The sequence below is a fragment of the Poeciliopsis prolifica genome, unplaced genomic scaffold (assembly GCF_027474105.1).
Source record: "Poeciliopsis prolifica strain line A6 unplaced genomic scaffold, Auburn_PproV2 SCAFFOLD056, whole genome shotgun sequence".
NCBI lineage: Eukaryota > Metazoa > Chordata > Actinopteri > Cyprinodontiformes > Poeciliidae > Poeciliopsis > Poeciliopsis prolifica.
The window spans coordinates 1,797,947-1,811,542 of NW_026562431.1; the positions used below are offsets into that span (position 1 = coordinate 1,797,947).

A 13,596-nucleotide genomic window follows, 5' to 3' on the forward strand; every position below is an offset into this window, starting at 1 on the left:
GATCTCTGGAATCCAACATGGTGCCACATGATGGCTACACCTGGCATTAAAGAGGTCCGACTAAAGTAAAAGACTAAGGCAGACATTGTGGTTGTTGTTTCTGTCCAGGTGTAGGGAGGGGCGTGGCCTGGTCCAGCCTGGTCGCACTTCTCCATTTTGCAACAGTCCAGGTGTGGCATTTGCCAAAGGAAAGGAGACCAGTGAGGTAAGAGTCTGGAAGCACGGCGGCATGTTCATGTAGAGTGGCTCGTCGAAAGAACAAGCCCATTCATAGGTGCTTGTGGTCGGGAAACATCTCTAGTGATACCCCTTGAACTTTTCCAGATTTTGTCACATTACAACCACAAACATAAATATACATTTCATTTAATGTGGAAGACCAACCCAAATTGGCAGATGCAAAGAAGCAGCAGCACAACCAACACAGACGTCTCAACTCTTCGTCAACACGACCATCCACTCTGGCAACAGGGTTAGGGTCGATTACATTCACGGTCACTTCAGGAGTTAGAAGGGAGAAAAGGACTGATCTCGTGGTATAAAGAATCTTACAGAATAATAATAAAAAATTTTTTGAAAGCAATTATGGAGAATTTAAACTACACCAGCCACACTGAACACACAGTTCGTAGTACAGCACAGATGAGTTTCCTCTGTGGAGACGTTTGACTCTTACTTCCTGGACATACAATGCTGTCCTCATGTCAACGCTCTTAAACGTGATCTCTGCTGTGAGTAATTCGACTTTACACAAATATCTGACTGAGGATGTGTGCAAAATCACAAGATGAACTTAAACCAAACGCTTCCCGTGACTCAGCTCTGCAACACTCACCCAGGAGGAATTTGGGGGACTTCACCCTCATGCAGATCTTGGTGTTTCTTTCTTGGCTCAGGAAGGTTACATGTTTTTTCTGGAAGCAGATCGGAGTTAGTCACAGCTCACAACCTGAGCCCAAAGTGTTGTCCTTGCATTGGTTAGAAAAGGTGACCATTGTCAGTTTGCCGTTTGTGAATCTTCTCCAAGGTTTTCTAAACTAATTAAATTTTTTCCCAGAAAGAACTATTGTGTTTGTTGCTGCCATTTAATTCCATAACAGTTCTGTTTTTTTTGGCTTTGTGTTTTAGTGTGGTGGGTAAAGAACACTCTAGCCTTGGCAGTTTGATCTGCGTGGGCTACCACAGACTTTATGGACATGTGACTAATTTGGCAGAATTAGATTTGCACCCTACAAATGTTATATATACTGTGTCAGATCCACTGTAGATGGACAAAAAAGGACATTTCCACTCAGAAATTTTGAGATTAATCTTAGAAATTACCCACAAAAAAACATGGACATTTCTGAGTTTCAAAAATGTTTATTTTTTTACTTTTGGAAAATGTCTTCAGTTTGAAAAGTAACATAACATTTTTTTTTTAATTTAAAAATGTCTGGTTTTTCTAGAAAATTTCTGAGATTAATCTAAAAAAACGTTTGACTTTTTTTCTAGGAAATTTTCCACTTTTAGAGTTCAGAAATGTTCTATTCTTGTGGCAGAAATGTATTCCTTTTTTTCTCTCTCTACAATGGCCCTGATACACCGATAATAATGTTACCTAAACTAATAGTGTTTTGCAGACATTCTGTCAGTACTGACAAAAACTATTTCACTTAAGGCAGCTTGGAGTGACTTCAACTAACAACAACACAGCCTTTTTTCTGATCGTTTCAGCTAATAACTATTAGGTTACATGGAAAAACTCACATTTAATGTCAAAATGGTCAGGAGATGAAAAGAAGACATAGTACGGTTTAGCGCGACAGGACAAGTTGAACATCCACAGGATGCAAAGGGACAACGCTGACCATCAAAGGACTCAATGTTCTGCTGAAGGCTCCCGATGTTTTTTTCTTTGACATTTTACCAAATATGTCAAAGTTGAAGTAGCATCCCTCTGTAAGCCTCTGAAAATGCAGAATTAATCAGGCTTCTGACTAGAGACTGTTCACTTCATGACTCATTTTAACTGGTTGTCTCCTAACCTCAGCATAGAGAAACGTGGACAAAACCTTTTTCAAAGTCAACAAAGTTGCACAGAAGACGGTTGCTTGTATTTTTCCATTATTTCTATGAAGTTTCTTTTTTTAAAAAAAGCCAAATCAAAAATACCCGAAGCAGTGGCTCCAACAATTCCTTTTTTCTTTCTTTTTTTTTTATAACAGCTAAACTAATAACTTCCACAGGATGTTAGTCATTATTATTTTGGTTAGCAGTAGCTTTATGTGGGGACTTTTTCCGTCCACGGTGGTATGACTGAAGATGTTTGAGTGAACCTCCGTGTGTATGAACGGCTCCGTCTTTTCTCCGTTTTTAGTGACATCAGTCTCAACAACAGTTTCCGTCTGTCTCGCCTTACCGAGCCTCCGCGCGTCCAGCGTTTACGTCTCGAAAGTTTCGCGGTGTCGTTTCGTCTGTTTCGTCCCGGCGGAAAACCGTCCTGCTTCCGCGCGGCTCGCGGCACGCACGCGACTGCGCTGACTCGCCGCTGAGTCACGAGCCGCCGCCGCCGCCGCCGACTGTTCCCTTTGAAAAGCGGCAGAGCCGAGCCGCGCGAGCAGAGCGGAAATGCCCGCTGCCGCACGCGGAGTCAGGTCTGACAAAGGTGGAAAAACCGGAAATGGACATAGGTAGACTTTAGTAAAAAAAAAAGAAAGAAAGAAAGGAAGAAAGAAAGGAAGGAAGAAAGAAAGCAGAAAAGACTTTGTGAGACAAAGTGAAATATTTGTATCTAACTTGAAAAGACTTTAGTTATTTAATTGTTTTTATTGCAAAGCCAGCAGGAAAGTCAAAACTATATTAGCTAGCAAAACATTGAACAAGAATTTTTTTTTATTTTTTACAAATATATTACACAGACAGCGACAACAGAAATAACACTAGATATGAGAAAGCACATCTCTGGGTTACTGCTGTGAAAACTGAATGTAAATAAAATCAGCAACAAATAAATGAATAATTATGACATTACATAAAATCCACATGCCGTTGATGTATCTGAGCATGTAGGTTTTTAATGATGGTTTACAAAAATAAATTTATTTAAAATAAATACATGTTTATATAACTCCCAGCTGTGCTCATGTTTTTCCACTTCAAATTGACTGAGAAAATATATATATAAAAAAAATACACAATAGATAAAACCTATTTATTTGATTGTTTCTATCTACTTCTGGAGAAAACCAAAGGAAGTGAGCCTGAATGCTTCAGAGCCTGCTCTAAAAATGAAGCTATAAAAACCAAGTGGAGATGAATTTTCTGATAAAAGAGACGGAGCGTTTCAGGGAGCTTAGACGTGTCCTCTGTTTCCCCACTGCCCTGCCAGACTGCAGACATTTTGTTTGTTGATCTGACAGTATAGACTCACATTTCACACAAACCAGCACTTCCACAAATGACCATAAATTACTCCTGGCTGTTGAAAGCGCCCCGATGTGCACAGCCAAAACACTGAGAGTTCCTTGCCCCGTCTGAACGTCCACATCCTGCTTCGACATAGCTGCGTGTGTTTTCTCAGCCAACTTCAGAGTGAGTCACTTGAAAAGTGAAAACACATCCGAACAGAACACACGGCTGATTCACACCAGTGACTCACACATGTGGAATACACCTTCAGGACACGGCCGCTTTGACTGTCCTCAGACACATGTCCTCGTTCATGTGTCTGAGAGCCTGGACAGCATGCCACTCCTTTTCTTAGATACAGTGATATCTCCTGGTTGCACCTCGTGTTTCTTCGGAGGGTTGAGATTTATCAGGGGTGTAGTTCATTCTTGTTTGAATATGGAAGGTTTCTGTACATTACAGCAGCAATGCTGGACATAAGCACCATCCCTTCCTACGAGCCAGTTTGGATAAAGAAGCCAGAGACGATAGATGGAGGGGGGAGATGTACGATACTGCATATTTTAGTATCAATCTGACGGTAAATGCAGAATCTGTATCGCAGATATCGATACAATATCACATCTGTATCACAGATGGCAATACTTTTTCATTCAAGTTTGATGACATTTATATTGATATATCATCAAACTTCTGATCTTTTGGTGCTTTTGTGATTTTTTCCTTTAATTTTTTCTTTATTTTTTTTTTGTTGTTAAAACATACTGCAAAAACACAAAATCCTTTTTATAGTACAAATGTCTTATCACACTGTAAGTAAGACATAACTAACTTACGAGTAACTTTTCAGTAAGATATGGGATCTTGTTTAAAGTCAACAATTCCTTCTGACATGGGGGAAATGTCTTGTTTTAAGTGAATTATTCTGCCAGTGGAACTAGTACTTTACCAATATTAAGGAATTATTGACTTAAAGTAAACTCCTATTTCTCGCTGAAAAATTGCTTCCAAGTTAGTTCTGTATTATTTCAAGCGCACTAAGATATTTGGACTATGAACTACACCAAAATTACTTGGTAAGGATGTAGCGTTTTTGCAGTGTAGATCAGAATTTGGACAAAGTTTACAGGTGCCTGCAAAATACTCTGATAAAATAGGAAGACGATCAACAGAAATACTAGAAAAACTAAAAAACATTTTGTGTGTATCTTTACCTGCATAAACAATGAGCAAGAAATATTATTAGAGAACAAGACAAAAATGAAATAAAATTTAAAGAGAGAAACTGCAAGTAAAGCATCAATCTTACAACTCCAATAGTGATGCAATATTTTGCATCCACTAAAGGTGGGTGGATGTATACAAAAGAGTCTGTCTTCCAACTACTAGAACTGTTGGATGTTTTAATAGAAGAACCAACTGGGATTGTTAGTTATCACTAGATCCTCTGTATGAAGCAAAGCGTAAAAACAAGAGACTAGTTTTCACCAGCCTAAATAGTGAAGTTTGGCTGAAAATTACAACTGGTGCCACTAGATGGCACCACATTCTGTAGACCAGCCTTTTAAAGCACAAATAAATCACTGGTGTTCTTCCACTTGTTTGAGGTTTATGTGATGAACTTACCAACACAAACACAATGCTGTGGACGGAGATGGACTCTCCATCAAAGATTGACCAAGCATTGTGGGTAATGCTGATAAAAGGAGCCATTTTAAAAGGAATAGTATTATTATTATATGTTTTCCAGCCATATTATCATTTTATAGCACAATCAAGAAACCATGTTACTTTCACTTGTTATTAAAAATAACAAGTGAAGGTAATACAACATATGTATGTATGTATGTATTTTGCAAACTTTCACTTTGTAAAGTGAAAGTTTGCAAAATAAAGTTGAAGTTAAATAAATGTTAAATAAAATGTAAAATAAATGTAACTTTGTACATTTTATTTACAAAGTTAAAACAAACTCTGCTGTCATTGGAATAGGACAGTTTTAATATAAGAAATTAGAAGTTGGCGGGTTTCTTAGAAGCCTTTTAGTTCCAGACTGCACTTCATCTTTTTGCCTGGATTTTCCCTCAGAGCCTGAACTCCTTGCTCCTGCTCGTTTCTCAAAGCTGGCGTCTGAAATTTGTAGTTTTGTTCCATTTTAGCTCAAAAAAGGGAAATAAATTAAAGGGGTTTTGGTAGGAAGTGGGTGTCAGTCCAGTCAGCTCGCTGCAGCTCCCTGCAGGTCCTGATAATGAAATACCTGTCAGGCTGCGCCATGCAGGCCCCGGCACAGAACAACGACCCCACATGTATGACTCACTGTTTTTCAGCAGGACAATGTATGGGACCCAGAACAATGGCTTCCCTGTCCATCACTCCACTGGAGAGGAAGAAAAAAAAATCCTTCACAGATGGATTTATTGTCAAATGATTGTGGCACCATCAAGGAGTTTTATTTTTTTCAAAAGAAAAAGGCCTCATTTTATTTCAAGCATATAATTAATAGATTTTATGGGGCCCTTGCTGCGCTCCTGTAAAGACTTGTCACATTATATGAATCCACACCTGCAGTTAGCAGACTTTAGCTCTTTGGCCTCAGCTCCCACTTTGAACACAAATCAAAGAAGACAGCTGCGCCCGTTCAAAGATTTAAAAAAAGAAAAAAACAAGAGTCAGATCATAATCCCATATACCCATGGGCGCCACCAGTCATTTTGAAACCCATAATGATAAAAAAAAAATCAAAGTTTTATTAGGGTTATGACAGCTCAGGTTATTGTTTCAGGTTAGGGTTAGGGTTAGGGTTAGGCTCCTCGTTGGTAAAACTAATCCTAAATATAACAATAATAATATGAAAAATAATAATAGTAATAATAACAACAAGAATAATCCTGTAACAGTGTGGAAGCTCCTGTTTTTAATTCACATTGTTCTATTGGGTCAACACCTTTACTGCAAAAACAACGTTTGATACAAAGTGCAGGAAGTTTTACACAACATCCCTCTCTTGTTCTAGGGGGGGTGTTTTTGTTCATATTAAAATCATTCAAAAATCACTGCTGTCATTTAAAGTTGCTAAAAAGAAAGCTTCGTTTGCATATTCAGACAAAGGGTTGAGGAAAAACAAAACATGGCTTTGGTGTAAAGAAGAGGGAATTTATTCGTTCAATTTAAACGTCCTCTCCATGTTAACAGGTTGTGCAAAAGTATCTGATGAAACATCAAGAAGTTCCTTCTAAAGGGAAATAATTTGAAAGTTATTTATTTATTTGTTCATCCCTTCTTGAGAATGAAGTCAAGAATAGCTCTAAATCCAATCATTTCCCCCAAAACACAACAATCGATTTATGTATTTTTAAGAGGCACTACAGATTTGTATTACAGTGCATTAGCAGAAGAGTTGTTTGAAACTTTATATAGAAATATCAGCAGATTATACAGTGTAATAAACCATCACAATAGACAAAGAGTATATTTCCACCCAAAAAAAAATACGTTTGAGATTAATCTAATATAAATTCTAGAAAAATCAAGAAAGCTTTTAGGCTACAAAAGTTAAAAAAAATTCTACTTCTGAAACTCAGAAAATTTCCAAAAGGCAAAAATATTTTGACTTCACAAATACAGAAAATTTCACTATTTTTTCTTCACAATTTCTGAGTTTTTTGATGGAATTTTCCTCTTTTTTTTCTACAGCGGTCCTAAGATGTACAAGACAGCCTGGCAAATTATTTCTGTTTTTAAACCTTTTATTTGCTCTACTGGCCTTTAATTTGGTAGTTAATTGACAGGAAAGTGGGCAGTGAGAGACGGGGAAGACATGCGGCAGGCAGAGGTCACCAGGCCGGGAATCAAACCTGCGACCACCTGCATCACCACAGCACATCCCCATATTTCTATTCTTTTACTACGTAAAAAAAATATATATAATTATTATGTGAAACCACACAATGAACTAAATTTGTATTTAAAATGACACTTTGTGTTTAAGCGAAAACGAGAACTGCAAATCGCCATGAGCCTGAGGCTGTTATTCAAATTGTTTTGCACGACCATTTGATTCTGTTCTGGTCAAACTCAGCAGAGTGACATAATGTGCAGAAGCATTAAATTAAATAATAACCGCAGTGAGGAATAACAGGTAATTAACAAAAAGGCTAAATGAGTTTTAGAGTGCTTCGCTTTATGAGAGCACAAGGCTGCAGCGGCGAGGACTTGGTGAAACAGAACGGCTGTCATCAAGTGTTCAGACCTGTCTGTCTGTGTGTGTGTGTGTGTGTGCGTGTGTGTGTGTGCGTGTGCGTGTGTGTGTGCGTGTGTGTGTGCGTGTGCGTGTGCGTGCGTGTGTGTGTGTGTGATGTGAAGTGGCAGCTTGCCAATAAGCACTCTGCTCCTGCTGTGCTGCGGAATAGAGGTTCTGCATTAGTAGCTTTGATGGAAAGCTCTTTTCATCCACGATGAGATAAATAATAATCGTCGGAGAGCTTTGCTCCGAGCCTCGCCTTTAACAGAGCAGGATCACAAAGAGGCTCGGCTCAGATGAGGGACGGCGGAGACAAACACGAGGAACTGAATGTCACATGAAAGCAGTTGAGCCAATAGAGCTTCAAGGATGAGAGATGGAGAAAACTCTTCAGGGTCACCGAAGGAAAACTAACTGGAACTTTTTTCCCTCAGCGTTAAGAACAATTTACAGTGCAACACAATATAAATATTAGATCGGGAAAGTTTTTAAAGGGGCAGCGTTATTGTTTTGCGGGAACACAGTGCCATTTTATAGGACAATCAAGTTGTGTTCAGTTGTCATAAAAATGCTGTACATATCAAATATGACTTTGAATTGGACATTGTAATTTAACACCTTGAAATTGGGTCTCCGTCTCTTTAAGAAGCTCCCACTCTTTCTGAAACTCCGCATTCATGGCTCCTCTATTGACCCTTTTACGACGTTTTTTACCAGCGTTTCACTAAGGAGTAGCTCCTATAATGAGCTCAGCTGATGTTCCACCGAGTGTCTGCTAATTGCTGCTGGCTAGTCTGAAGGAGCTGAGTGAGGAAGGGCTGCTCTGTGAGGCAGATGCTTGGAAACGGCAGCTCATAGTATGAGCTGCACCTCAAGGTAGTATGACCTCATGCTAACAGGTAGCAGAAATTCCAATAAATATATTTTGATAATATTTTGCTCAACTTGATATTAGCTTGAGGAACACAGAATCACAAGTCCTGATCCTGGCAACTCTGAACCGATTTGAAAATGCGTTTATTTTACGTTTTTGTTGCTGCCATTTGCAACTCTTCCGCTTATGACGTTATGCATCAACTCGATTTAAAAATACATTGATTTCTTTTTTATTATTATTTACAGAAAAGCCAGGCAGCCAAGCTAACCTAACGCTGATTATTTAAATATCAGAATTTTATGCGCAAACTGATTTTTATTTAAATCACAAACTGGTCGAGTTTGATACAGAAATGCTTGAAACAAATATTCTATTTGTTTGCACTTTCATTTCCTCGGCACTCACATCATTTAAAGAGCATCTCTAGAATAGAAAAATGGTTTCCGGATGAAAAATCTTAACAGGACAGGAATAGTTCTGAGTATCTGAGTTGGACCCGACAGGAACAAAAAAACAAGATTATGATACTTATTAAAGGAAACACTGATTTCTGGATCATGTTTAATGGAACACAAGCAGTAATTAGAAATCTCATCTTTTGCCAGCCTGTCATCATGGTGTCACTCTGACGACCGTCAGCGCCGACAGGACTCACATGATCCAAACTGACTCATGTCATCACTTCAGTCCAACTATTATTCATGTTTGTGTCAAAAACATCCTGCTGTATTTGATTTAGCTTGGAGAAAGAGACCGTTTTCTCTTCCTCTTTCACTAACCGACATTCATCACTTCCTCTTTTCTCCTTTAAGTCCTATTTTCTTTCCTCTGGTTGTTTTCATTAGAGCCTCAAGTACAGCAGCATTAGGGCCACAGCAGACAGAAAAACAGAGGAATTTGTGAGAAAAACAAAAAACCCTGAAATTTTGAGAACAAGTTCGGAAATGTTCCAGAAAAAACTTGTTCATTTTTGAGTTTGAAAGTCTAGAAAATTTGCTACACAAAATTTAATAAAATTTGAGATTAAGCTAAGCAGATTTCTAGAAAATAAAATTAGTTTCTGAGTTTCAAAATCAAGGGAGCTTTAAAAGTCGAAGATTTTGAAACTCAGAAATCTTTGACTGACTGACCTGTGTTTTCTTCAAGCAAAATTTCAATTTCTCTTTTTTCCTAGAAAATTTGAGATGAATCTAAAAATTTCAGTTCTTTGGCAAGTAACCGTTTCTTTCTACAATGGCTGTCAGAGTCGGATTCAGTCCAACTGACCCAACAATGTGAGCGGTCGCGCTCTTAGTGACTGCACAATAGGTAACCTGCTGAAGCGAAGCGTTAATATGTCAAACAAGCAAACAGAAAATAAAGACCAGGCCTCACAGTGACCCGAGAAATAGATCAGAACAGCGTTTCATTTATCATTTCTTTTTTCAGACTCATTATTTTCTCCAGATTTTTAAACCTTCTTTGGGTGAAGACCCACAGAGGACCCTGAATGCACCGCGGGGCCCCTCTAATGAGGCTCTGTGCTTTTGTGCAGCTGCAGGGACCTGAATCAGATCACTGTAGTCCAAATCAACAACAGATCAGGCTTCAGCCATGTTGAAACAACACAGTGGTTCAAATATAGTCACATGCAATATGTACTCACAAAACGCATCATTATAGCAGATTCTAGACGATCAATATGCTGGGCTGGCAATGCAATCTTAATGGTAGTGTTGACACATGGCAGTCTCAACAATATTATTGTTAAATGATCAAATACAGCACAATAAATGACAGAATACGAAATGACCTCAATTATTGTTGAGTATGCATATTTTTCCTGGCTAAAAATGTCAAAAATATTGCTTCTCAAGGTTTCTGAGGAGTCAAATGTTGAGGCTCCTCCCTGTGAAGAGTCTGTAGAAAAGGCTGCCAAAAACATCCCTCCAGAAAATGACAAATTAAACACTGCTATTGTTTCAATTTAGGGTCCCATCTCTCCTTCAGTGCACTACATCGTAAAACTGGATGTACTGTGTGTGTGTGTGTGGCAACTTTACACCCCAGAGTCACCACCATGAGAAAAACGAGAAAAACTGCAGATGTAAATAAAGAGGGTCTTTTTTTTTTTTTTCTTTGTTTATTGACGCATAAAACATCCTTCAAACAATAAACCCATTTCAAGGTAAGGTCTCTGTACAACGCTTCCTAAGCTGTTTTATTTATATAGAAAACATACGGGGGGCCAGGCTTAGAAATCACAGGGCTCCCTTCAGATTTAATGGCAGGTACTCTAGAGAAAAATTACAGCATTCCATCAACAAATATTTTCAAGCAATAAATATGAATTTATAAATAGTGTAAATTTACATCCAAAGAAAAAAAAAGAAAAAAAAAAATAAAAGTTCACTCTAGTTTGTGTGCAACCCTTTTTTCCTGTGACTTGGCTGGTTGTAAATCAGATTCTCTTCCTCCATGTTAAAGTCAAGCAGTCTACGTATCGACGGTGAGTAGAAGAGCAGAAACAGAACGTGTCACATTTCACATTACATGTATGTTGGTTTTCCTGACCGAGGTGTCTGACGTAGTAAAAGGCTAACACACACACGCACGCACGCACGCATACACACACACAGCTCTGGTGTCAGCCCACAACAGAATAAAAAATATAAAAAACAATAGTAAAAAAACAAAAAACAATCAGATCAGTAGTCTCTGGTGACCAGGTTGATGATTTGAACAGAATATGTACAAAACTTTATGCTATTATTGTTATTTTCATTTGATGAGTTGTGGCGAAGTCCAGATGGGCCAAGCAGTAGAACAGTCTGGTCTTGACGACGGGAGGAGCTGCCGTCCCCCAACCCCCGTCCCTCCAGTCCACACGGGGGGAGGCACACCGCTAAGGGCAGGTTGCATAGACACACAGCTTTCACACAGCTGCCTTATGGGATAGCTACAGGACGCAGTCAGAGGAACTGCCGCCTTTCTTCCTGAATATCAGAAAAAGGAAAAAAAAAAAAGAAAAAAGAAAGGGAGAAGAAGGAAGAGAAGAAGGGAGGGAGGGGCAATTCTGAGAGTTTCCACTGAGGTCCATTATGGTTCTGTAATGTTCTCAAAAGAAGATGATGACTCCATCAAGAAGAGGAAGGCAGGGGGCTGGCCTGTGGAGAGGAAACAAAACGGTCAGTTTGGATCGAACCTGTTTGACCTGACAGAGGTCAGAGTTCATGCACCAGTTCAACGCACCAGGTTACAAAACTGGGGCTGTGGAACAACTTAACATTTTAATTTGATTAATCAGAGGGTTGCTGTGAAGTCGCCAAAACAATTAACAGAGTTCAAAATGTTTTCTTACTAGAACATCAATAAAATAAGGAACATCATTTCTCATGTCTGATTTTTTGTGTATTTTTCATTGTTTTTGTTATTGTTCAGAGCTGTATAGTGTTGCTTTAGCTGTGAATAGATGCATGTAAATTGAGGCTTTGCTAAGTTGTTTTGTCAACAACAGTAGAGTAATTTCAGGGCTTTTCCTGTGATCTCATTGCCACGGTAACCCTACAGAGCAGAGCAGTAGGAGGAGAAAGAGTGGAGATGTTAATTTTTAAAGGGCAGGATGTGTTCTCCAGCAACATTAAATCATTTTATAGCACAATCAAGTAACTGTTATCTTGAGTTCTTATAAAATTACACTCTGCTACTCTTTCTGAAACTCATCACAACATGAATCAAAAGAAGCTAACCATTTAACCTTTTTAAGAAGGAGCTCCTAGAATGAGTTCAGCAGATGCCCAGTTCCTTCAAGTGTTTGCTAATTGCTGCAGGCTAGTCTGAAGGAGCTGAGTGGAGACGTTTTGGGGGAGGAGCTTCGTCCTCACAGTCAGAGCCATGTCCACCCAGCAGAGTGGTTGCCAGGGGACATTAAAGGATTTCTTAAACATGCATGAAAGAATGAAAGCAACACTCCAGTTCTGTTTTTGATGAGGGAAAATCCTTACAACGTGATTTAAAGTTAGAAAAATTGTTGATTTTCCACAATACTGGCCCTTTAATAAATAGGAGGTTAGCCTGCAAGAGACAATCATGTTCAAACTTCAGCACACGAGACTGAAGTTTGTGTCAATTTTCTGTAAAATTGACAGAAATGCAGCGTTAACATTGACAGCTCCACGGTGGAGCAGGCTGCTCACCAGTGTGAATTGGTCATAAACCTGCATCAGGTCCTCGATCTTGTACTGCTCCAGAACCACGAAGCTGTCCAGGTCAGCGCTGGCCCGCCTGGCGCAGTCCTGGCACTGAACCACGTACGTCTTCCTGCTGTTGCTCTCGCTGCTCACAAACAGCAGGTCGAATACCTCCACCTGGTACGGGAGCGGAGGGGAGAGCAGAACTGGTAAAGCGCCCGCTCCCATCCTGACCCGCAGCAGAGACCCGTCTGCTTACTTCACAGATGCTGCAGTAGTGGGCCGGCTCGCTGTGGGTCCGGCCGTGCCACACCAGCTCCTTCCCCGCAGCCAGCAGCATCTCCCTCTGCATCTGAACTTGCTTCAGCGTCCGCAGCAGGCAGTACCTAACACACATACAGGGTTCAGCGTCAACTCCAACAAAGCAGCTGAGCGAAGCTAAGCTAACTCAGTCGGGCCTCACTTGATCATCTCGAAGAGCTTGTGGTCCGACACTTTGATGTTCCTCGCCATGTTCCAGGAGAGGTGGATCATGGGAACGATGGACTTGACGCTCTGCAGCTTGTTCCACTCGTAGCGCTCCACTGCCAGCTTGTACTGATGGGCTAAAGACAAAACGCAGGGCGGAAAAACTCAATGTGTGGCCCCTCAGGGAGAGGAGGCCCCTCAGGGAGAGGAGGAGGGGAGAGGGGTCTCCTCTCCCTCAGGCTTCTCCAGAGGACAAAAAGCTTCTGCACACCTCTGGAAAAATACACACTTTAGTTTTCAAGAGACTTTTTAAAGACCTCCCCCACAATGAAAAGAAGACCTATTTATAATACCTCCCACAATGAAATTTAAGACTGGAGAAACTAAGTATAGGGGGCGGTTGAGGGATTCTGCTTAGAATCAGGAGTGGCAAAAACCAAAACTTCTGGGAT

The 13,596-nt window shown here is 39.9% G+C and overlaps 1 protein-coding gene across 3 annotated transcripts in view; it reads right to left on the bottom strand.

The window, feature by feature from the left end:
* Positions 1-10,347: 10,347 nt before the first annotated feature.
* kdm6a (lysine (K)-specific demethylase 6A) overlaps positions 10,348-13,596 on the bottom strand; it is a 38,564-nt gene continuing 35,315 nt past the window's right edge. For 2 of the 3 annotated variants that reach the window (XM_055059879.1, XM_055059877.1), the window contains 4 exons: positions 13,140-13,281; positions 12,936-13,062; positions 12,683-12,853; positions 10,348-11,653 (listed from right to left, as the gene is read on the bottom strand). In XM_055059879.1, coding sequence (XP_054915854.1) covers positions 11,627-11,653; positions 12,683-12,853; positions 12,936-13,062; positions 13,140-13,281 — 467 coding nt within the window. In that variant the 3' untranslated portion in view covers positions 10,348-11,626. The remainder of the gene's footprint in view (positions 11,654-12,682; positions 12,854-12,935; positions 13,063-13,139; positions 13,282-13,596) is intronic. The other variant, XM_055059880.1, reaches the window with a different exon arrangement.